General features: G+C 31.5%; 1 protein-coding gene across 1 annotated transcript; it reads right to left on the reverse strand.

Moving 5' to 3' along the window:
* Nucleotides 1-385: 385 nt before the first annotated feature.
* LOC145324538 (uncharacterized) lies at nt 386-23,367 on the reverse strand. Its single transcript, XM_080167123.1, has 25 exons — nt 23,347-23,367; nt 23,024-23,107; nt 22,341-22,458; nt 21,580-21,669; nt 20,669-20,893; nt 20,343-20,450; nt 19,860-19,934; nt 19,694-19,745; nt 19,220-19,278; nt 18,675-18,776; nt 18,403-18,511; nt 18,139-18,206; nt 17,769-17,804; nt 17,121-17,206; nt 15,551-15,647; nt 15,038-15,119; nt 14,607-14,664; nt 13,861-14,176; nt 13,149-13,291; nt 12,619-12,738; nt 12,152-12,204; nt 11,699-11,742; nt 10,917-10,996; nt 1,364-1,424; nt 386-546 (listed from the first exon to the last, which is right to left on the reverse strand). The coding sequence occupies exons 1-25, from the start codon at nt 23,365-23,367 to the stop codon at nt 386-388; spliced, it is 2,448 nt and encodes an 815-aa protein (XP_080023249.1).
* Nucleotides 23,368-24,346: the final 979 nt, after the last annotated feature.

Here is a 24,346-nt window from a genome sequence, read left to right on the forward strand (position 1 = left end):
TGTTGAGGACAGTTGATAAAACAACATATTTAAGAATTGAAGATAGCATGTGTAAAAGACTAAATATTAATTGGACAAGAAAATAATGAACCAAAATTGGGGGGGGGGGGGTAGGGTTTTTTGAGCTTTAGAGGGATGTAATATAGACCAAAAGTAGGGTGTTATTTTGATGCAATGGGGTTTGATTTATCCCCTACTTTACGCCTATGGAAGGAAAGATAACAAAATTTACTCTTGGCATTTTAAAAACAATAAAAAATAAAAAGTACAAACAATTTAATTATAAATTCTTCTCAAGAATCACTAAAGGCTTTGAAATCAATACTAACAGACTAACGGACAAAAATGATATAATTATAGAGTCGCTGCGCTTCCATAAAATCAACTATTCCTTCCTTATTGTTGTTGAAGTAGTATTTGTTTGTTTTGATGTCGGTGTTGTTGAAACTGTAGTAGATTTTACTGTTGTTTTGTCATTTTTTGTGGTAGATTTTGTAGAAGGAGATTTACTGGTTGCAGGTTTATTTGTTGTAGTCTTTCCGTTTTCTATTGAATTTCTATATTCATCTTTGATATATGATTTTAATAATTTAAATACAACTAGCGACTACGCTCCTGGAGACCTGTGGGGAAGGATAGGGGAAAGTAGACCCCCACTCCCATTTTAGATTAAGTTTTAAAAAGGAAAATAGGCAACCTTGTAAGTGAAGGCTAGTTGTGATTTCTTAGGGCGATTTCTCTTGGAACCTTCCCCCCGGCCCAAGAAGACAAAGAAAGTCCCTCAAAAAAGCAGTATGTTACATCATAAAAACGAGGGATTATCCATCTTTTTTTAGATGTTTTCTTTCCCACTCCTCCTCTCCTCATGCCTCATTTTCATGACGTCATTGAGGGACTTTCTTCGTTTTCTCCCCCAAAATTGAAGTTAACCTTCCCAGGACTTATGAGTAGCTCCATTGTAAAGGAGAACCATATCGCTTCAGCGATTAGAACAATTAGTACATAATGACACACACATAGAGATCCCATTACTTTTATTTAAAAATGCATCCTAGAAGTTTTTAAAGGGCAGTTTGATCAGAACCTTTCATTATGGGGCTATTAAGCTATAATTCAGAGAAGATTGTACATACAAAAGAGTTTAAGTATTAACAATTCTTGGTTAGGGGCTGCAAAATTTGGACTGAGCCAAAACATCAATAAATTTTCACGTTTCTCAAGATATATAGAATATATGTACATACTTTTGCCAAAATGGACCAGATTTCCCATGATGATCCCAACATAACTTTTATGAATATTAAAAGAGCGATAACTGAAGCCATAGTCCGGATGTTAATTGGTATGTATGAATACAAAAAACCTAGATCTACAATACCAAGATTGTTCAGGAGCAGGTTGGGTCTCAAGGTTGTTATTTCATCCTTAAAAAAAATATATTTTACAATGTCTGTTAAAAATATGCTGTTTGTGGCTTTTCCTCAAAGTGCCTATCAAGCACAGACCCCCCCCCCCCCCCCATCGATGATTACAATTAATTGAAAATAAGGGAGATTAGTTTCTTTACTCATTGAGTCCAATCTCTTTGCATGAGAGGTCTAAACCCTGCAGAGATACCCTCTTCCAAAAATAATTTTAAGTTTTATAAATAGTTGTCATTAGTGAGAATCACAAACGAAGATAAGTGTCCCTAATGGTATTTTCTTATGTCAGGCTTATGTAAGCTTTTAGTTAAGTATACCTTTGGAGTTTCTTAGTTATTGTTAAGTATTCCTAAATGTAGTAATGTCAAGTAAGACTTAGGAAAGGTTTAAGGTACCTTATAAAGTTTACTAGGGGTTCCTATTTTGTTCTTAGTTACATTAAGCTATGTCAAGAAAAAGCAGGTTTGATGATATACGAGTACCTTTTGGGTTATGTCTTAAAGCAGCCAATTGTTTTTCTAACTAAAATTTTGGAAAAATATTCCTATCTTTTTTAAGTTTTTGAGCACGGTTCCTTGTAAATTCCGCCACATACATCCTATCTGTGTTATAAATAATAGCAATTAACCATCTAAGGCCTCTTTAAAGATATTTTTGTTTTTTCTAATTATAAAGAATGGTTACTTAAAAATATTTTTATAGGGTGATTTTTTAAATAGAAAATATGGTAAATTAACCTCCCCCAATATATATAAAAAACACAAATCATATTCAAATATTGGAAATGGGCAGGTGTCCTAAACATTTGCAAATTATTTTTTTCGTTAAAACGAATGAACAACAAAATATATGTGATCATTTCATTCTACATTTAAAGAGGCATAATTCAAAATTTATTACAATGAGTACACTTTTAGTTATCTATAATATTTCTTTTTTTTCTATTTATGTAGACAAAAAAAACTTTGCTCTAATTAAGACTTGTCTTTCATATTTTTTTAAATTCTATTTCTTAATTATTTAATTAGGGTTACATAAAATTACTTAGGTATACTTAAAATATAAAAGGTATCTTATCTAGTTAAGTCAGGTAGAAAGCAAGTACACATTCTCATTCAATCCAGGAAGGGAGGGGTCATTGGGCTTTCTAAAATATTACATTAGTCCCCAAAGTTTTATTATAACGTTTTCTTATTCAATAGCTTAATAACTGTTGGGACTTTTTTCAAAATTTTAAGTGGTATGTTTATTAATCTTAATATCCAACCGTTTCAATAACTAATTGTACAGGACAATGACGTCCAAGCTTTTTTATGTTGGGGGGGGGGGGGGGGTGTAAAAATTAAAATGCAAAAATTTTGCCTAGGCATCCCCAAATTCAATTTGGACGGAATATCAATCTATCTACTATTGTCTTATCCCTTTAGATCCCTGATTTCCTCTGCTTACAAATGAAAGATATGTTCATAGATGTTCCTTAATATACGCAAAAATTTAAAAATAAAGTAAAGTGTAAAAAATTCAAGGGCCATTAAAAAGAGATATAATAAAGGGTGTCCAAAATATCTTGCTAGCTTCTGGAATAAATCGGTTTCTTTTCATGGAAGCTTCTTATATTTGTTATATTTGTAAAAAAAGGAAACTGTTATTCTTGCTTTAAAAAAACTTTTTAAAATAAAACAAACTGTTTTCATGCGCAGTTCTTAGTCCAGACACACACAGACATACATTCTATCTTTCGGCTCTAAAGATACATAAACCCCTCTAAAGATAGTAGATTTATAAGAATTGCTTCAAAATATTTTGTAAAGGATAATTTTTTTATTCGCAATTTGCTTAGCATGGTCCGAATCATGAATTATAATCAAATGGGCAGATGCTAAACATTTAAAAAACCTTTTTGGTTAAAATGGATAAACAACAAAAAAGATTATTAAGATTAAATTTTACAAAGAGACATATAAAAAAACTTATTACAATGAGTATAATACTATTAATTCATGATCTTTCTTAAATCATTTTTTTTACTTTAGTAAACTTGAAAAATCTTTGGTCCATAAAACATTAATTTTATGATTTTTATTTTAATTTTAATTTACTTTATAAGGCTTACCTAAATTTTACATTGAGAAAGGCTACATACACTTTAGTTAAGCTTAGCCATACATATAAAACTAGGAAACGTTTTTATAAATAAGCCAAAACAAAATTTCTTAACTGCAATACACAATTTTCAAAATTTCAAAAATTCAAGGAAAACAGGTTCTCAAAGCTGCCTAAAGTTTCCATGCATAAAAAACTTCAGCATAAACTTTCTAAATTAACTTCATTATTTAACCAAAAAAATTCAAAATGAAGAAACGCTAGGAGAGGCTTACATAAAAAGATAGGGTATACTAAAAGGGTTCTTAATTGGAGAGAAAGCAGGTAGACAATAAAGAAAGGAAGGGGGGTAGACAAGGGTTACTTAGAAATTAATGTAAGTATAACTTTAAGGAAGGCTTACATAAAGAAATAGGTATACTTAAAGTGTTCTTAAATGGAGAGAAAGCAGGTAAAAATTCAAAAAGAAGAAATGTTAGGAGAGGGGAAGGGGGGTTGACAAGAAGTACTTACAAATTAATGTACGGTTTTCATGACAAGTACAACTTTACATAACAAAAAAGCAATCTTAAAGCCAAACAAATAGAATTTAATTGGTTATTTTTAAAAACAGCAAATTAATTGTTCTTTTAGCTTAAAAAAATTTTTTTTAAAAATTTTAGGACAAAATACAACTTTTTGGGAGGAATATTTTCCACCCCCCCCCCCCACCCACAGAAAATTGGAGGTGGGTCACAAACTCCCAAAATGCTAACTTTTTTGTTTATGGTCGGAATTAAAAAATCTTTTCAAAAAACCTTAGAGTAGAGTTCAAAAGGTTTTTTTCAACTCCTAGTTATATGCCGTAGCCATATTTAAAAACACCTAAATTTATTGGGGGGAAGGTGGGGAGGGGGGGTTTACATCCCCTCCCCCCCATTTGGACGTCCCAGCTCACAGACAAACATCCTATTTTTGTTATTTAAAATAGCAGCTACCCCTCAAACTTAAAAGTTATTAGATTCACAAAGAAAGGTTAAAAAAACAGGCATCCAAAGGGATAAGACAAAAGCCAATAAATTGATGTGCAACCCCAATGATGATACACAAAAATACCCCTACTGTAAATTAAAATTTATGGTTGAAACGTTTTAAAAATCAACTTAATGAAACAACCAATCAAATTTTACTAGTCCCAAAAGTTATTAAGCCAACGAATAAGAAAGCATTATTTTAAAATGTTGGGGACAAATGAAATAAATCAGAGCTGGATCTTTAAATCATTTCAATGGTGCGCTAAACCACCCCGTGCACCATTGAAATGATTTAAAGATCAAGCTCAGGTATAAAGTTAGCAGGGATAAGACAAAAGCCAGTAGACTAATGTACAGCCCCAATGATGATACACAAAAATACACCTACTGTAAATTAAAATTGAGTGTTGAAACGTTTGAACAATCAACTTAATGAAACAACCAATCAAATTTTCAAAATGTTGTTATTCCAACAAATAAGAAATTGTTATTTTGAAATGTTGGGGACAAATGTAATAAAGCTGAAAACCATGTTTGTGATTTAAAAAAAATTAATTTCGTTATTGGTATAAGCTAGTAATAAATAGCCCATTGTCCCCTCTTTCTCTATTAAAATAAAACATGTGATGTTTTATTAGCAATTTTCTTAGCATAGTAAAAAAAGTTTTCAGTGTTCTTTTCCCTAAATCAACACTTAATAATAGATAGGCGAAGCATTGCCAAAAAATACTTTAATCAAAAATAAGTCATTTAAAGCTGTCATTCAAGTTTTGAAGAAATAAAGGAACACCAATAAAGAAATTATCAAGTAAGAATTATTAAAAGGTATAATATAGATACATACTCCCAAATTCAGCCAATAGGAATACAGGGGAGGATCAATCTGCCATATATTGGTTAGAAAGTAAACAGAATTTGGTTAGAAAGAGCAATTATCCTTTCATATCATTCGCAAAATGAATCAGCTATAAATAGTCTTTCTTAGGATAAGCCTTTGCTTAGGTTAATCATATGGTTAAAAAATTTCTTCCCTCACATGATGTAAAGCATACAACATAACATATATAAGAAATCATCTTTAAATAGTTAACTTTTTTTGGGATAAAGATAACTCTTTGGAAATTCCTTATTAAGTTGGGCCCGATTTACCATCTAGATCTACTATATCTATTGGTTCATTATACTATACTTTTGTACTTTCTCTGTAGAATATTTTTTTAAAGGTTATTATCTAAAACAGCTAATTGTTTTTTTAGCTTAAAAATTAAAAAAAAATATTATAGCCTTCATTAGTTTTTAAGAAGTCCCACACACACAGACACACATCCTGTTTTTGTTATACATGATAGCTACAACCCCTCTAATATTTAAAGATGTTAGATTTTTAAGTTAGGTTAAAAAACGTTTTTTAAAATCGAAGCTTTTCTATAATTAGGGTCGGTCCGTCCGTACGTTCGTCACAGAGAGTTAGCTCTTTTCGTTAGTTTAAACAGGTTAGAATTGTCCTATCGATTCCAAACTTTGCATGATGATTCCTGTAGTAGTTAGGTACAATTTAGAAACTCTATAATCAATACCAGAAAGTCCGTACGATTTTTAACTTTTTCGACAACAAATTTTTGTATTTTAAAATTATCCGATTCTTCAGATTTTTTTGAAAACTGATTTCTTATGCAACAAGGTAAAATGTTATAAGTAAAGCATCTCTATAAACAAGTCCCAAAAATGTTAGTATGTCCTTAAACAGTATCATCCATTTAGGCAGTTTGCAACAAATTTACTTACAATATTCTTTGTACTGATGCATTAATATTCTGCTAATTAAGTTCTGACAATCTACAAGTGTTAAAGTTTGTTTGTCCTTCCATTTCAGAGCTTCGCTTTTATGGATGTTGTCATCCTTGTTATATAGTGATTTCTTACCTTGGTATAGGCACCATGTGAAATATAGGTAAAACACATGACACATAATCGAATATTAGAAATAAGCAAGTGTTGAATCTATGTACTTTTTTGTTAAAATGAATGAACATCTATATAGATGTTAATATTAAAATCTACAAAGAGTCACATATTATCAAATTTGATATGTTTGTTACAAAGAGTAGCTATTATTTCTATAAGATCTTGCCTTATAATTTTTTTCTATTGTAGTAAAATTAAAAATAATCCACACAAAGTCGACATCAAATTGTCTGTATATGAAAGAATTTTAATTCTTATTATTTTAAAATTAATTAAGGTAACCTTTATTTTTCATAAGTAAGGCTTGGAGAAGTGGATCAAAAGGGTTGATATATGAGTTAGGGGCATTGAAAAGGGGGAGGGGATTAGACTAGCTTTACATAAAGAGTTAGGTATAGCTAAAGGGTACTTAATTGGAAAGAAAGAGAGGGGAAGGGGGGGGGGGTTGATAAAGGTTACTTAGGAAACTTATGTAAGGTTTTTAGTAAAACTTTAAGGTAGGCTTACATTAAAAGTTAGGGACACCTAAATAAATTAAGGTATTCTTAAAGGTATGAGAAAGCAGGTAATTTTTCTTTCTTCTCTAACTTGTTTTAAAACACCTTTGACAACCAATGAATAGATATTTAAGATCTAGATGGTCTATCTGGCATCAAATTCTGTTATACATATAAAGCGGTTCCTATAAGACAAACCCCTTTGTTAATTTTTCAACTTTTTTATTTCATGGGTGGGTGATCTCCAACACCACCTTAAATTTTTTAAAAAATACTTTTCTTTTATTTTATATTTTTTGGGGGTTGAGTACCCTCCCAAACCCCCTTAAATTAAAAAAAAATTAACTTCCATTTTCGAACCCAGTAATAGTGTCGGACTGATTATGACGTAACAAAAAAAATTAGCCAATGAGAGGACATTATTGACCAATGGTAAAATTCATAGTGGCCTCTCATTGGCTAATTTTTTTTGTTACGTCATAATCAGTCCGACACTAATACTGGGTTCCCATTTTCAATTTTTTAATTTTTTTCTTTTATTTTTGAATTTTTTTGGGGGTGAGGTGACCTCTCACACCCCCGTAAAAAAATTTTATCTAAATCTTCCATTTTAAAATTTTTCTTCCATGAAATGGGGTGACTTCCCACACCCCCCAGTACAAATATTTTTTTCTTCCACTTTTAATTTTTCTGAAGATGGGGTGACCCTCTTAAAAAATGTTTTGTCTTCAATTTCAAATTATTTTTTTTTTTGGAAAAGGGGTGACCTTCCACACTCACTAAAAAGATTTTTCTTGTCAAAGGGGGAAAAAATGGCGTGCGAAGCGTGCCGCAAATTTTTTTTAACCTCCTTAAAATTTTTACCCTGGGGGTAAAATTTGCTTGGGGGGGTAATTACCCCAACTGAAATCTGTTTGCAGGGGTAAATTTTGTTTAACCCCCCCCCCATTTTTTGGGGGGTAATTTAAATTTTATTAAATATTTAGAACTAAAAATGCACTGGAAGCGCGCCAAAAATTTTTTTGTTAGAGATTTTTTATTTTTTGGGGGGGGGGTATTTATCCCTCCTCAAATTGTTTGAGGGGGTTAATCCCCACTTCACCCCCTCTTTGGACATCTATGCCTGGAGGATCAGGACCTTCAGAATTATACATGGAACCTGAAATTGACTTGTATACCTATATTTCTTACTAGCGGCTATGCCCCTAGAGGCCTCTAGGGGCACTTGAGGAGGGGGAGTCAAATTTGATTACCCAATATCTTATTTTAGATTTTATAAGAAAAAGTAAAAAAAATTTTTGTTGGGTAGAAAATTTTTTTTTTGGGGGGGTTTGCCTAGATATACCACACTTTTCTGGGATCTTGCTGTGTCAAGTATCAACTGTTGGGAATATCAAAGGATGACTCCATGCAAAATTTGAGCGGCCCACAATGCTGAATTTTCACCAAGTGAAAGTCTTGTGTCATTATCTCTTATGAGAAAAAAGTTATTAATTAATTAAAATTTCAAATTGTGATTTTTTGATGGATTTCTTTGATGAAATGACAGGCTGGTCAATTTTTAGGCCATTTTTTGCTGTTTTCCGCCCGCCACGCCCAAACGGTTTGAGATAATCTCACGGGACTTTTTGCCCGACCTAAGCCTGGTTATTTGTGAGGTCTAAGAAAAAAAAATCCCGGATTGGATGAAGCACGACGTCGCTGCGCGTCGTCTAAAATCGCTGGTCGGCTCATTTTGGCCCCTCAAACCCTCACCTCGTGCCATTTTTCTGTGTAAAGATTATAATTATAATCTTTTGCGTAAGTCTGATTTTTTTTCCTAGACCTCACAAATAACCAGACTTAGGTTGGGCAAAAGGTCCCGTGAGATTATCTCAAACCGTTTGGGCGTGACGGCCCAAAAACCGCAAAAAATGGCCTAAAAATTGACCAGCCTGTCATTTCATCAAAGAAATCCATCAAAAAATCACAATTTGAAATTTTAATTAATTAATAACTTTTTTCTCATAAGAGATAATGACACAAGACTTTCACTTGGTGAAAATTCAGCATTGTGGGCCGCCTAGACTTTATATTTGGTGACCCTGGGGTGACGGGTTCAGTGCCCCCCACACCCCCGAAGTGGGCATACTTTTGAAAATCACGTTTTTCAGTTTTTCCCTTTAAAGGAGGGGAAGGAGTCGTTTTAGAGACTTCAAGCATCTTTTTGATGTTGAACAACTTTTTGAGGCGGACATTTCTTTATTTATGTTTCATTTGCCTCCGGCTGACCGTTTAGCCGTTATTTGCCGCCGAAGGCGTGATTTTTGGCGATTTTTGCCGTTTCCGAGGTTTTAATGGACATTTAGGAGGGGAAAGAGTTGTTCAATCAAGTTGATGATGAAGTACATTTTTGTAGGCAATTGCATTGGCTAAATTTCATGTGATGTAAAAATTTTTGTACCTCCAACCGGTTTTGCTCCAGCTGAATCGATTTACAGATACCCACTAAAAACCGGAAAAAAAACGGCCGGTTTTGGCCGGATCCGGCTCAAATTTTGCATGAAGTTATCCTTTGATATTCCCAACAGTTGATACTTGACACAGCAAGATGCCAGAAAAGTGTGGTATATCTAGGGGTGCCCCCCCATCATCATTTTTAATTTTAGTTAAAAAATAAAAAAAAAATTGTGGGGGGGGGTATTTTTCATTTTTGGGGGCGTTGGGGTTATCCCACCCCCCAAGAAAATAGTTATAAACCTTCCCGGGACTTATGAGAAGCTACCTTGTTAAGGAGAACCCAATCGGTTCAGCGGTTATTATTTTATTGGTTATTTTTAAAAACAGCAAATCGTTCTTTTAGCTTGAATTAAAAAAAAATATTATGGCCTTAAATAGCTTCAAAGTTTCTATTTAATTCCCATGCACTCACAGACATACATCCTATATTTGTTATACATAATTGCGGCTACTTTTCTAAACTTTAAAGATGTAAGATTTATAAAGAAAGATTTTAAATTTTTTTTTGTACAGAGTGATTTCTTTGCTTGGTATACAGGCACTACATGAAATATAGATAAATCACATGACTCATAATCAAATATTTGAAATGGAAAAAGTGCTGAATCTTTGATCCTTTTTTGTTAAATTGAATGAACAACTATGGCGACGTGAAAATTAAATTCTACAAAGAGTTATATTTAAAACTTATTACAAAGAGTATGCTTTTAGCTCTATATGAATCTATAAGATTTTTTTCTATTGTATTAAAGTTTAATTTAATCCACAAAATTTTTTGTTAAAAAAATATATCAAATTGTTAAGCTAAGAAACAATTTTATTCATTATTTTTTTTTAATAAATTAACGACACCCTTAGGTAAACCTAGGTGGAGAATTATATGAAAAGGGAGGATTTATAAGGCTGGGGCATCATAAAGGGAGAGGGGTTTATGATAGGGATTCCTAAATCTTTTACTTAAAAGATAGGAAGAGTTTTTATTAATCAGCTAAAAAATCTCTTAATTAGTAAAAACAAGATTAAGATTAAGGGAAAAAATGTAGAAAACTTAAAATAGAATATACAGCCTCATGATAATTTTTAACGCCTCTAAGTCTAATGAAACTTTTCTTATATAACCCCATTTGAAAGAACACTAAGGGACGGGGGGGGCGGCTATTCATTGGGGGGAAATCGTTTGAAAAGGGTAGATGTGGAGGGGGGGCTGGCAAAGGAAGACAACTTAGAGTACCTTATATTGATATGATAGGTTTATGTAAGGCTGAAGTATTCCTATCAAAATCTTTACCTAAGCTTGACATTACTAAATTTAAGGGTAGACTATCTCCCCTAAACTAAAGTAAGGCTAAAGATACCCTTATTTTTAAGGGGTCCCTAATAAACCGTTTGTGATTAGCTTTAATGTTTCTTCTTACATCATATTGTTGTATTGTTGGTTGTGTAAAAACTGGTTCTGGGCTTGTGGCAACATTTTCAAGCGGGGTCACCTCTATATCTAAAAAAAATAAGGAGAATCAAGTTAACCAATTGAAGAACTTTTTCGTAAAAATGTGAATACCATTTAACCTTTATTTTCTAAAGTCCCTTTCCTTCCTGATGTATGTATCCTTTAATATAAAGTAATAAGCTTTTTTTGTCTGTAGAAAAGGATCTCGCTAACCGCTGAACCGATATAGTTCTTATTTACAGTGAAGCATCTAATAGGCTCAGATTGTTTTAGGCTATCTAATTTTTAAAAAAAATAAGTCTGGTATTGTTTTAGTCTATTTTTCTGCCCTTCGAATATAGAGCCCCTAGATGCTAGGGGCGCAGCCGCTAGTTTGTAATAGAGGAACATTGGGTTTTTGCAAAAATGTTATTGACTATGTTGCCAAGCCACTCTTTCATTCGAAATATTCGTCTGTCCGTTTAAAACAGATATTTATCAGCTCCATTTTAATATTTTTGTTTGTATGTAAATATTGATGTTCATCTAGTATTTGACTTCCTTGGTTAGTTGGTCCGTAGGTCATGCTACAAAAGACATAGATATATGATAAGTTTCGTGATTTTCTGATCAGCATCCTCATCATGAACACTAAACATCTGCCATAAAACTTACTTTGTCTGTTAGTCTATTCATGATAATATTGTGCTTAGGTATGAAAATTGTTTATATTTAGTATCATATAGAAAACTCAAATTATTGTTTTAGAACCTGTAGCAGTAGATTTTTCATTCTCAAGCTCATCGGTTGTAGTCCTAAAGAAGCAAAAATTATATACTTGTAGAAAATGTTGCTTTTATCTTTAAATGTAAAATGTTAGGTTTTATTTTGTCTTTAGATTTCGATAAATACTGAACCATAAGGGTTTTCCAATTTAGGTAAGATTCATATTGGGAAGCTCTTTATAGTGCCCATGAAAAAGGGGATAAATTATAAAAGTTTTGGTCGAAGTTTCTTTAATGATTATTAGAATAATCCATTACTCTAATGTGACGTCATTCGGGATACTTCGGTCAAGAGTGTTTAAATTTATTCCCTCTATTTATAGGCACTATAAAAAAGCTTCTCAAATAGGTCCTAAGATAACTTTAGGTTTTTTCATTATTAAGATTTAAGGATTCAGGATGGTTTTAGGTTATTTTCTTGTAGTAAAGATCATTTTACCTTATAAATGCAATAATTTCTTCAATATTTTTCGGTCTGAAATCATCACTAACCTGTACAAAAATGCTATATAAATTTGAGATTTATTCCGAACCTCTCCCCACCCCTTATTTTCAATATTTTTATTTACTTTTGGTTAGGTAAGGTTAGATTATACTTTGGGTTTCTTTCAAAAATAAAATTGTATAACCTTCAGTTTTTTCAAGAACCTAGTAAAAGTGTCTGACTCTGATTAAGACGTAAAAAAATTAGCCAATGAGAGGCCAGTATACACTGTAATTGACCAATGGTAAAATTTTTAGTGGCCTCTCATTGGCTTTTTTTTGTCATAATCAGAGTCAGACACTTTCACTAGGTTCGTTTTTCAAAATATTTATCAAACAAGGATTATCCATAAGTAGCGATGCAAAAAAAATATGACTGGACAAACAGACAAAGTGGCTTAATAAGCAGAAAAAATTCTTTACCTTTTTCTCAGACTTATCTAGAATAAAGTTCATGGCACCGATAGTATTATTTAGCTCAGCTATTGTTGAGTTCATCTCTAGCATGGTGCGGTTGACTAGGCTCACAAATGCTGAGTATACCTAAACACAATCATTTCAGTTATAAAAACGAACCATTTTAATTTTTAAATGTACTTTAAAAGAGAACCATCATATAAGTGAAGCTGATGAAATTAACAACGTATGTAAGGATGTTTGTCTTTGTGTCTGACTTCTCTTGCTAAGGATCTTGCTAACAGCTGAACCGATTTGGTGCTCCTTTAAAGTTAAGCTTCTAATGGGTTCTTGAAAGCTTTTAAATTATTTAAATGGAGGTTACTGCCCCCCACCAAAGAAAATACAACCCAATAAAAAATGGAAATTCCTCCAAAAATATTTTTTTTACTTTTTCTTTAAAAAGTAAAGTATGAGTAGAGACGTAGATGGTATATGGAACATGATATACAAATACATACATATTACAAAATAAATTTGGGTTGCTCAATACTTACATCATCTTGTCCTTGTTCCATAGCAGCTCCATACATCATGAGATCTTTCCATTTAGGAATTATTTCACCAGACATTTCACTATTTGCTTCATATACAAAGTTCTTTAGATCGTTTATGTCAAGATCCTCTGGATCAAATCCCACTAAAATTATATATTTTGTTGATAATTATTAAAATATTCTAAGCCAGTGGCCTGCGGTAGAAGGGTGTAGGATTGTATTAACACCCAAACTTAAAGTTGAGATTTGGAATGCCTGCCAATCCCTTTTTTAATCCCCTAATGGTTTCACGACCCCTGAGCACGCTACTAATAATCCCCCATTTTGAAGTCCTTTCTATAAGCAGTTTGACATTTGAAAAGCGTTTGATTTAATGTTTATAAAAAATACACTCTATAGTGAAACAAATGGATATAGAATACATGGAAACTGTAAAAGGTGAATTTCTGTCGTTAAGTCAATTTAGGTTGCTAATAAAGTCCTCAGAAATTGGTCAATACATTCTGTCATGATCAGGGGAGGGAAAGTGGTAAAGTCATTAGGGGGAGGGAAAGGTATCGTTATATTAGCCATCTGGTAGAAATACCTTATCAGTGTATGCAAGAATCTCTCATAATATCCAATCCACGTATTTCATATTAATTGTAAAACAGAATGGATATTTTGGAAAATATATTTAGTGATTAATTTTAGTTTAATTGTTGTTCAATACCTGCAAAATCCTCTAAAAAATCATCAGCTGCATTTCCTGGGTAAAAACTTTTGGCGCCATTTTTTTTGCCAAACTTATCCCCGTACCCTGGTAAATCAGGGAACGTGTTCTCATAGCTGTTATCGAAAACATTAAAATTTGGCAACTTCTCCCTGGCATTTTTCACTCTGTTGCCATAAGATGGCAAGTCTAGGTCTGTGTTGCCATAGTTGCTTCGCTTTGCATCATTTTGAGGGTTGGATGGTTTTTGAACTTGGAATCCTGCTGTGTCATACTCGGGTTTGATTCCTATGGTTGTCAACGCTGGTTGACTTTCCTAAACAATCAAGAGAAAACTTCCATAAGATTATCGTTTGTTTTTATATACACATATCTCTTCAATGGTGGCTTTGAGAGGTCTTAGGATTGAAAATTACTTTATGTTTTAAAACAGACAAATTCAAATAACATTTCTGGTAAAACAGTAAAATGGAAAAAAACACTTTAGTGTATTTGTAAAACGACAACGGACATCCCCAAGATTAAAAATAATTGGGTGTTCCTAGGACCCATGCTTGTTTCTTTGGTTAGGTTATATTGGGTACAAGGTTTTAGCTGTAAAAACTGGCCATCCTCAAGTATTTGTAACCCCCCCCCCCCTATTTTAAAATTATTCTTAAAAAATAAAGAAGAGATGGTGGCTCTATGCATCGATGGACATTCTGTGGGAAAGCATCAAAACAAGAATGCATTGACACAATGTTTACCTGAACATCATTATCAAATCTCACTTGTCTCCCCTCAGTAAAGTAGATTGGTTTCCAACTGAAATTTGAACAGAAAAAAATAAAAGCATTTTTCTTGTACACTAAATATGTTTGTAACTTTTACAAACTTAGGTATAAGGAAGGTTTAGGTAGCCCGCAGGGTTGGAACTACCCTAAGAATTATTTTTTCTGCTTATATTTGAATAGAACGAAAGTGGTTTTCTGGTTTTCTTCTATATCATTTTAAGTGATACTACCTTAAAATGGCAATATCAAAATGTTAGTGTGTCATTCTGTTTCTTTGTTGCATAAGTTTTTTTTTAATAAAATGGATGAAAATATGATTAAAAATCAAATCATTTCTTTTAAAAAAAATGTGAGACATGAAACAAAGCAGTAAAAGACTAACAAATTAAAATATCAAATATTACCTGTGGTTCCAGCTCTGAAACTTGCCTTCCGGTTCTGGCAGGGCACTCTCATCCTTTTCGGATTCCAGTGGGGTAAAAAAACCTTTAACCAGTCAGTGAGAAGTAAGCTTATTGAGATGAGAGTCTAGTTTAATACCCGATTTTGTACAGTATATCTTAATTTTTAACAAAGCTTCAATAATTTAAAAATAAAGCCATTTTGGGGATTGGAATTAGAACCCACACTTTTAATTATTTTTTTTTTAAGTGAAAACATTTTTTAGAAAGGGGATAATTTTTTTCTTTAATTTCTTAAGAATACTTGTTAACCATCTAGGTAGACAAGGTCAGATCCAAATTGGACAAACAAAATTAGCGACAAAGCAGACCCCTTAACCCTTAATTCATAAGTTTATATGGATAACATATAATTATGGTCTATTATGGGATACTTCCCAACCTTATTTTTATTTTTTTTTAATTTTTTTTTAAAGAAGATTTTTTTTATAAACTGCTTAACTCCTGTCTGCCTGCCTTTTCCAGAGGAAAATGTGTTGTCCTTTGTTTGACTGTTGAGACTGTAGGTTGGACTAAACTTGTTATAATCACGATTCTTTCTTAGTTTTTCAGTCTAAATCAAATGTTATTTCAAGAATGGAGAGGACAATTGATACTCTTCCCCTTTTATTTTTATAAGGGGAGTTATTTTTTCTTTATGTCTATTATTGTCTAACGCCTGCGAAGGAACACCAACTCTACAACTTTATTTCCGTCTTTATTGAGTTTCAGTAAATTAACAAACACAAATAAAGCTTCAAGTTTATTTAAAATAAGGGGTGGGTTACCAAGGCGAAAGGGGCCTATTAACCCTGCAGGGACTACCTATTACTTGATTCAACCTAATCTTACCTTACCTAAAATAATAAACAACTGAAAAAATACCCTCGTCCCTTATTTTTTATTTATTTCAAATATAGGGAGAAGGGGATTTAGTGCTTAACATGCACTTTGAGGGAATACACCAATAACAGTTTGTAATGTAGATAAAAAAAAGGCAAGTAATATCTGAATTCAAGTATAAAGAGTCACACACATCGACATATTTATACTATGAAATTGTAGATTAACTTTGCTTCCATATAGAACAACTAGCGGCTACGCCCCTAGAGGCCTCTAGGGGCACTTGAGGAGGAGAGAGTCAAATTTAATAACCCATTTTCTTATTTTAAATTTTTAAAGAAAAAATAAAAAAAAAATTATGGGGGGGCGAGAAAAATTTTTTTTTTGGGTGGGGTGCCCCCCCCCCTAATTATTAACTTTAGTTAAGAAAATAAATTTTTTTTTTAAATTTTTTGGGGGGGGGGATTTTTACATTTTTTTGGGGGGTTGGGGGTGTCCCACCTCCGAAAAAAATAGTTATAAACCTTCCCGGGACCTATGAGAAGCTACCCTGTTAAGGAGAACCCGATCGGTTCAGCGGTTAGTGAGATCCTTCGGTACAGACACACAGATACACAGACACACAGACATCCTGTTACTTTAGTATAAGGATTACTACGCTGTAATGATATTATGGTATTGTGTTTTAATGAATATAATACAATTTTAAGGTCTATGTATCATGATAATTACTTTTTTATGACAAATACACTGTTAATTTGTTTTATGTATCTATCTATCTATAATTTTATTTATTTACAATCTATCTATTACTTTATATACTAGCGGTAATAGTAATCTCCCCCAAAATGTATATGGACATACCCGATATCTAGGAAAAGCTGCACTGTAAAGGAGAACCATATCGGTTAGAAAGATCCTTTGGCACAGAGAGACAAACATACATACATATTACATACAGACAAAGATCCTTTAATATTAGTATATATATCTATTGCAGACTTCTTAAAAAATATATAAACTAAAATTTTACAGGTAATAAACACAAAATATATTATTTCAAAAAAATTATATAATGATTAATTTGAGATTTTTAAAATTTACCAAAAAATTTGGTAATGTACTTTTGGAAATGTACTTTGATAGACATCTGGACATACTCTTATCATGGAAAAGTAATGATACTACTAAAAAATGTACCCACCCTAGCATCTATGATAACACCCAAGGTTGTTGAATCAACATCAATATTGTTGTTGCCATTGTTGTTGTTGTTGTTTAAACCGTTATCTACTAGTAATAAAGATATTAAAAATATTATAATAGTGTTAAATAATATAGGGATTAAAATGTTTTATAAATTTTTTCCAGTATTGCTTCCAAACTGATTAATATCAGCTGGATTAGAACCGGTTATATGCCATACTAAAAAAATCATGCATAGCAATGTTCTACGAATATAAAAAAACGAAAAATAATGAAATTAACACCAGTTTTGATAGCCCGGGCCTTTGGCACTAGGACTAACCTGGTTTTAATCTAAAATTTTTCATTTTTAAGTGTAATGCTGTCTATACTAAGATGCGATAAATAAATAATCGTTCACTGTATTACTTTCTTACTTTTATTTTTATATACTCAAATTTCCTAGAAAGTAAAAAAATCAAATGCTCCCTTAAATTATAACTGTTATAAATATTTTGAATACTATAAAACAAAAGTATATATATAATGTATAATATTGCTTGGATTATACCAGATTTTCATTTGTTCTACCGTTTAAGAGCTTAGCATTCATAGATGTTGTCATCCATGTTTTTGTATGAAGGAGGTTAGAAAAATATCTATTTACCTGATGGGGGTATATAAAATGCGTTACTGCCATCACCTTAAAAAAATGTTAATTTTGTTATTATTGAATGTAAAAATACATTGGATGATTCTATGATTTTATTTAATTTTTGTAGATTTTTAATGTGGTTTTGGAGGATTTTTCTCAAAAACAATTTTGCCACACTAACCGATTAGTGGGGCAAATTTTTTTAAAAGAATCCACCTCAGATATATTGGAATGTAAATTATACTGTTCTTTAAACTTTTATTTACACATTCTATCATTAGTTGGCTAAAAACTGCAGAGTATTTTATTAAATATCAATCAGGATAAATAAACTATAAGTGTCTAAACATTTTAACCAATAATTTTTGAATGTCTATTTTACCTGAAGCAGGTGTGTATATGGAGGAAGGGTTGAAGGATAAATGAGTTTCATATGACACTTCCCAGGGTCTAAAAATTAACATTATCAAATCACAGAATGAGAAAAATGATAAGTGCTATGTAATATGAAAAGATTAAATTTATTCATAGAGAGTCTGATATTTTAGCAAATGAAAAAAAGGTAATTGAATCACACACAAACAATACTTAATGTAAATTGAAACATTTTATATAACAAACTCTGTTTTAATTGCAAATGTTTTACCTTTGATTATTATAGTTGTTAGAAGGTGGGGCAAGGGGTGCCCCATATGAGTCTATATAGTTTGGTTGCACTGAAGTCTTGATTGTAAAACCTTTGCCTCCAGAACTCTCTAAAAAACATTGTTTGAAAATCAAATTTATTTGGAATACAAGTAAAACTTTTATACATAAAGAAGACAGATAGAAAAAAAGTTTCAAACAACAGACTTATGTTTAAATTGACAGAGAGGTAGTTAGACATAAATATAGTTATTTTAACTAAAATTAATTAACCTGATAGTTTTGAAGCTTTTTCAGTAGTGGTAGTTAGAACACTATTCATTGGATTGAAGTAAACAGAGTTTTCTGGACTTGAATATTCTTTTAGAATTGGGCCTAAATACAGTAGGGAAAGTTAATATAACTCTACTACAAATGTAGGAATATTTTTAAAATGAAATGAAGACAATTCTGAAAATTTGGTTTATTTACCAGTATTGCTTTAGGTCATTGTCAATGTAATTTTTTTAGAAAGTATTTGTGTGAATCCTTGCCAACCTATTATATTGCTACCATCATAGCAATATCGCTGATGTTTGTTTGTCATATATTAAAAAAAATATAAGTATCTAACACAATTATTCCTTAAATTTTACATTGTTTCATATGCAAGAAAAAAAAATAAAACATGAAATATTTTTATTAAAATTTGAATTCTTTTGTGTATGTTTTCTTCCTTACACTTTTGTGTATAAATGGAGAGAAAACCTATTTACCTCCGTATTTGTATTACTTTCATACAACTGACATAGTAAACTTCTATGCTTTAAGTTACTTACCCAATGGAGCTCCATAGGAATCGCTTATTTCCACTGGAGAAGGCTGCTGTTTTATTGTACTAAAAAAATTATGTTATTTTTTTATTGTATATTTCAAATAGGCAAACAATAATGCCTATAGTCTGACTATTTTTTATTATGATCTGACAAAGATCCAGTCAGTAAATTATCTAATCAGGCAGTTTCCCAGTTTCCAATATGCCAAGTTGAGCGCAAAACCTCTCACCACTTATTATTTTGAAATAAACTGTAAAAGTAGTAGTAAAAATGTAAAGCGGAAGTTTTAGTTTTTTTCTACTTAGGTCAGGTTAGGTTAGGTTAAGTTATACAGGGTATAGGTTAGCGTCTGGTGGTAAGAGCACTAAAGACAAATACCTCCCTTATTTTCAATTTGTTTAAGGGATTTCTGGTGCTCACTAGACACTTTGAGGGAAAGCATCAAAAAAAATTATTAATTTTATAAATTCCTTTCACCTGGAGCTAGAACTAAAACCAGAACCTCCTTTGCCTTTTGCAAATCCAGACCCTTAATCATTCAATAACTGTATCATACAAAATTTATGCTTATTGAAAGGTAATCCTTTCTTGTAAATAAACTATTATAAGCAAGAAACTAAATTTTTAAAAAATAATTAATTACCTCCTCCACCATTTGAAGTTACAAATCCAGAGCCCCCTTGAATGCCCCCGCTGTTTATTGACACAAAGCCTGATCCTTAAAAAATGCATGAAAAAAAGTAAATATCTTTTATAGTACAATCTTATTCTACTCCTATTCAATTTATTCATTTAAAAGCTTACTTATTAATTTTTAATTTGTCAATAGTCTGCTACAAATCAATTATTTATCATTATTTTAAAATTTCAATTCAGAACTTTTAAATGGTGTTAAAAAAACAATCGCTTCACTTTTTGAACATAAACCCTAGATTTTTTTTGATTTGAGGAAAAATTCTCCACAAGGGCTAGGAATCGAGCTGTAGTGCTCAGGAGAGGTGAGTAGCTGTAGAAATCAAAATTCAATAGTGTTTTCTCATTGTCACTGCTTGGACATGATTTGGGTCTATTTTTGTTTATATTGAAAAGAGTAAAGCAATTGTTTTTTTTAACACCCTTTATATACCTCCTTCATAAGCACTGATAACCCCAGACCCCGGTGCAAATCCCTGACCACCACCACCCAGGTTGAAACTATTTGTTCCCTGGTTGATGGGCACAAACCCTGAACTTCCTAAATTAAACAAGTATATCTGATTCTAATTAGAATTTTTATTTTCTGATAAAACTTCTTAAAAATGTGTCAATAAAATAGTATAGCTTTAGCTATCAATAACAAAAGTAATCTACATATATAGTGCTAAAGGATATCCCATAGAGATAGGAATAACTTAGAATAAGTTACTGACAGAAAATCAAAAAACTAACAGGAAAACATAAATATAAGTCAACCTGGTTTAAAATCATCATCTGTGCCACTAAATATCACTCCAACAGAACTAGTTGTTTGACCTCCAGAAAATGTAATTTGACCTCCTAAAGATGAACTTTGATCTCCTGAAGATGTGCTTTGACCTCCATTATTATTAGATTGGTCTCCAGGATAAAATCCATTTGAAAAAATGGTTCCTTGTGTTACAAAGTCTTGATCTAATATGCTTGGTTTCTTTGTAGTTCCTTAAGATAAATAAAATTTAAAATGTAGGAATATAATGTATTAAATAAGATTAAAATAAATACTGTGTGTTTTTTGTATGAGAACTTTTTTGAAAGCAATTTACCTCACTTATATTTATCAGAATATAATGATTAATGGCTTATTTTCTTCGTTTTTTAATGCAATTAATAAAACAACAACAAAATATTACAGTTTTTGTTTAAAAAGTACAGTAAAATGTAAAATTCAAAACTTAGGTGTTAACATCTAAAAATGGTTTTAGCGCATTTTTCTTATGTTCAATTCTTCTACCTTTTGCAAGAATGACTGCAAAACGCTTCAAAGTTGAGATATAGAGCTAAAAATGATACAGATACTATGAACTAGAATATATCAAAGTTTGAAAGCCATATCTCAATCACGGAGGGAGTACTGGCCCCCCAAAGTCGACTACTGAAAATCCAATTTTTTTCTTGCAAAGGGTAGAATATTTAAGCGTAAGGAAAATGCGCTAAAACCATTGTTAGATGTTGTCACCTAAGTTTTGAATTTTAGATTTTACTGTACTTTTTAATTAAAAAACTGAAATATTTTTTTAAAATTCTATTAATTCCATTGATCAATAAATTCTGATAACTAAAAGTGGGGTAAAATAGCTTTCAAAAAAGTTCTCATAAAAAAAAACACTGTATTTGTATTTTTTAACCTGTTGATTGAATGGTATGACCAAAATCTTCTCCATCAAATGTATTAATACTGCCATTTTCTCCCTTATTCTCCTCAAATACTGTTCCTTCTAAAAAAATTGTTATGTATGTTGCTATTTCAAACTTAGCTAAAATGCATCATCTAATTTCTTCTAATTATGATGTAAAATATTGGGTGCTGGAATAAGCAAATCAATTCTATTTGAAATTTGGTTATCTTTGTGATGTAATATTAGCTAATAACTTGCTTTGTGCTTTAACTGAAGGGAAGTGGGCAAGAAGCAGGGGGCACAGGGAAAGAAGGAAGTGGGTTGTGAGGTAATTTTCACTTAAAATTGTTTGTCAAAAGCCTGGTCTCTTGTCCCTGCAAGAAACTAAGGTTTTGGAATTTAACTCTAAGTTAAATATTTCTTTAAACCTTCTTATTTTTTTTCTCTGCCTAACATACACCTACCTTTGGCTACATCTCAAAGTACCCCAGCATACACCAATTAGATATATCTTTTTGTTAAATTCAGGGAAAAGGGAATGCGATTCTGAAAGTGAAAATTTCTCCCCAAACCCTTTCCATTTTTTCTCCCCTTCTTACCCACTTTCCTTTCAACTACACCAAAAAACAAGTTTTACTCCAACTTTACTCCAACAAAACAATTAATTTTCAGCAATGTCAAATGGAATTAATTGGCTGAATAGCAGCCCCTGGTTAAATTAAGGCTGAATTAAATTACCTAATCAAACCCTTGCAATGTTATAAACTTACCTTGATGATCATGAATACATTCATGATGATAAATAAAATGATAATGTGGTCTATGATGATAATTAGGTCTGGTTGGCTTGGGTTGCAGGCTTGCTGGCACCTCTGGTTTTCCTGGTTTCTATTGTAAATATATACACTTTTGGGTGTCCCAAAAATAATTCTTTTTATCACACTATTGTAAATTATTCCTTTACTCATTACAAGACCATTGGTACCTTTAAAAATGTTTGATGCTATGAAATTTTGACCCCCATAAGGGAGCATGTAAAAAATCAAAATTTACATAAAGCTAAACTTATGGACCTAGAACTTTAGTTTTGGGTTCAATCATCATCATTTCGTTAAGTAGCTAGGATTATATATTGTGTTTGTCAAAATTTCAAAAATGGCTTTCTTGTGGGACACCCTTATACACATAAATCAAAAAATTAATATTATAATGTAACAAAAGAAAGCATGTAAGGATAAGTAAATGTAATGAAAAATTTTTTCATTTAGAGAATATTTGGTATTGCTCAAGTTGGAGACCTAATTTTTGAAAAGGTTTATATTTCTAAAATAAATTTTAGCATTTCTTGTGTAATTCCTACAGCATATTTTAACAAACAAGCAATGCTTATTGTGCATGATCATAATTACCAAATATAATTTTAGTTTAATTAAGAATATTAAGTTTTTTTTACCTGTACAAAAGGAATCAACCCAATGAAGAATCTTAATTTGTTGTAAAAATGTTCTTTAAGTCCTCTTAATTTTCTTATTTTAAACTTTTATGAATTTTCTTTGTAATGTAAATATGGAAATAATACAAATTTAAAATTTTAGCAATTTTCTCTTATGTCATATTTTAAAAATCATAAAAGTTTCCTAGCAAAGTGCTCTTTCACATTGATTCTGTATGTACTAACTATAAACAAAGCTAAGTGTAATGGCCTTTGAATTTAATTTTTCTTGTTTTATTGCATTCATTAATAATTAAAATTTCACTTATGATAACACTTTTTACATTAATTGAAATAGAAAGCATTGAAAATGCAATAAAAGAAAAGTAAAAATAGTTTCTTAATTGCAGTGAAGAAATAATATTAAAAATCAATTAGTAAGCATGACAACTTTGATCATTGAATTTTAATAAAATTTTAAAATGTGAAAAGATAAACAAATATCTTTAAAATCTGCTTTGTTTCCTTGAGTAGGTTTTGTTGGAGGTATATAGGGTTTTCTGGTTGTGGCTGTGGTAACTGATTTTGGTGTGGTTGATTGGGTGGTTGTTATATATACAGCTGACTCTTCAGTTGTAGTTGGTCTTAATTATCAAATAAGAAGGATGATACAATGAGAATTAATATTCTACAGGAGGTAACATTGTGTGATTGGTTTTTGGTGAAGTCAAGAATAAAATTTGGAATTCTATCTGGGTTACAGCGGTACAGACTGACACACAAACAGATAATATACAAAATTATATATCCTTTCTATATATGAAAACTAGAGGACACTCAACTTAATGAACTAATTAATCAAAATTTAATAAAAGTCCCCAAAGTTGTTAGGTTAACGGATAAGAAAACTATATTATAAAAATTTGTCCCCTCCCTCCATTATAATAATTTCTTACTTTGATGTAGTTGAAAGATAATTAGGGCGAGATGTAGCTGGCGTCCATGAAGGCCTTTTTTGTCCAATACTTTATTTATAACTAGCGGCTTCGCCCCTAGCCTCTAGGGGCTTTTTTTTTTGAGGTGGGGGTATTTTTCATTTTTGGGGGGGTTCGGGTTGTCCCACCCCCCAAAAAAATAGTTATAAACCTTCCCGGGACTTATGAGAAGCTACCCTGTAAAGGAGAAACCGATCGGTTCAGCGGTTAGCGAGATCCTTCGCTACAAACAGACAAACAAACAGACAGACAAACAGACAGACAAACAGACAGACAAACAGACAGACAGACATCGTTCTACTTTGTATTATAGACAAGAAGGTTTGAAATTAAATAAATTAAATTCTTT

This window comes from Acartia tonsa, chromosome 7 (genome assembly GCF_053477335.1).
Source record: "Acartia tonsa isolate MP-2025a chromosome 7, ASM5347733v1, whole genome shotgun sequence".
Classification (NCBI taxonomy): Eukaryota; Metazoa; Arthropoda; class Copepoda; order Calanoida; family Acartiidae; genus Acartia; species Acartia tonsa.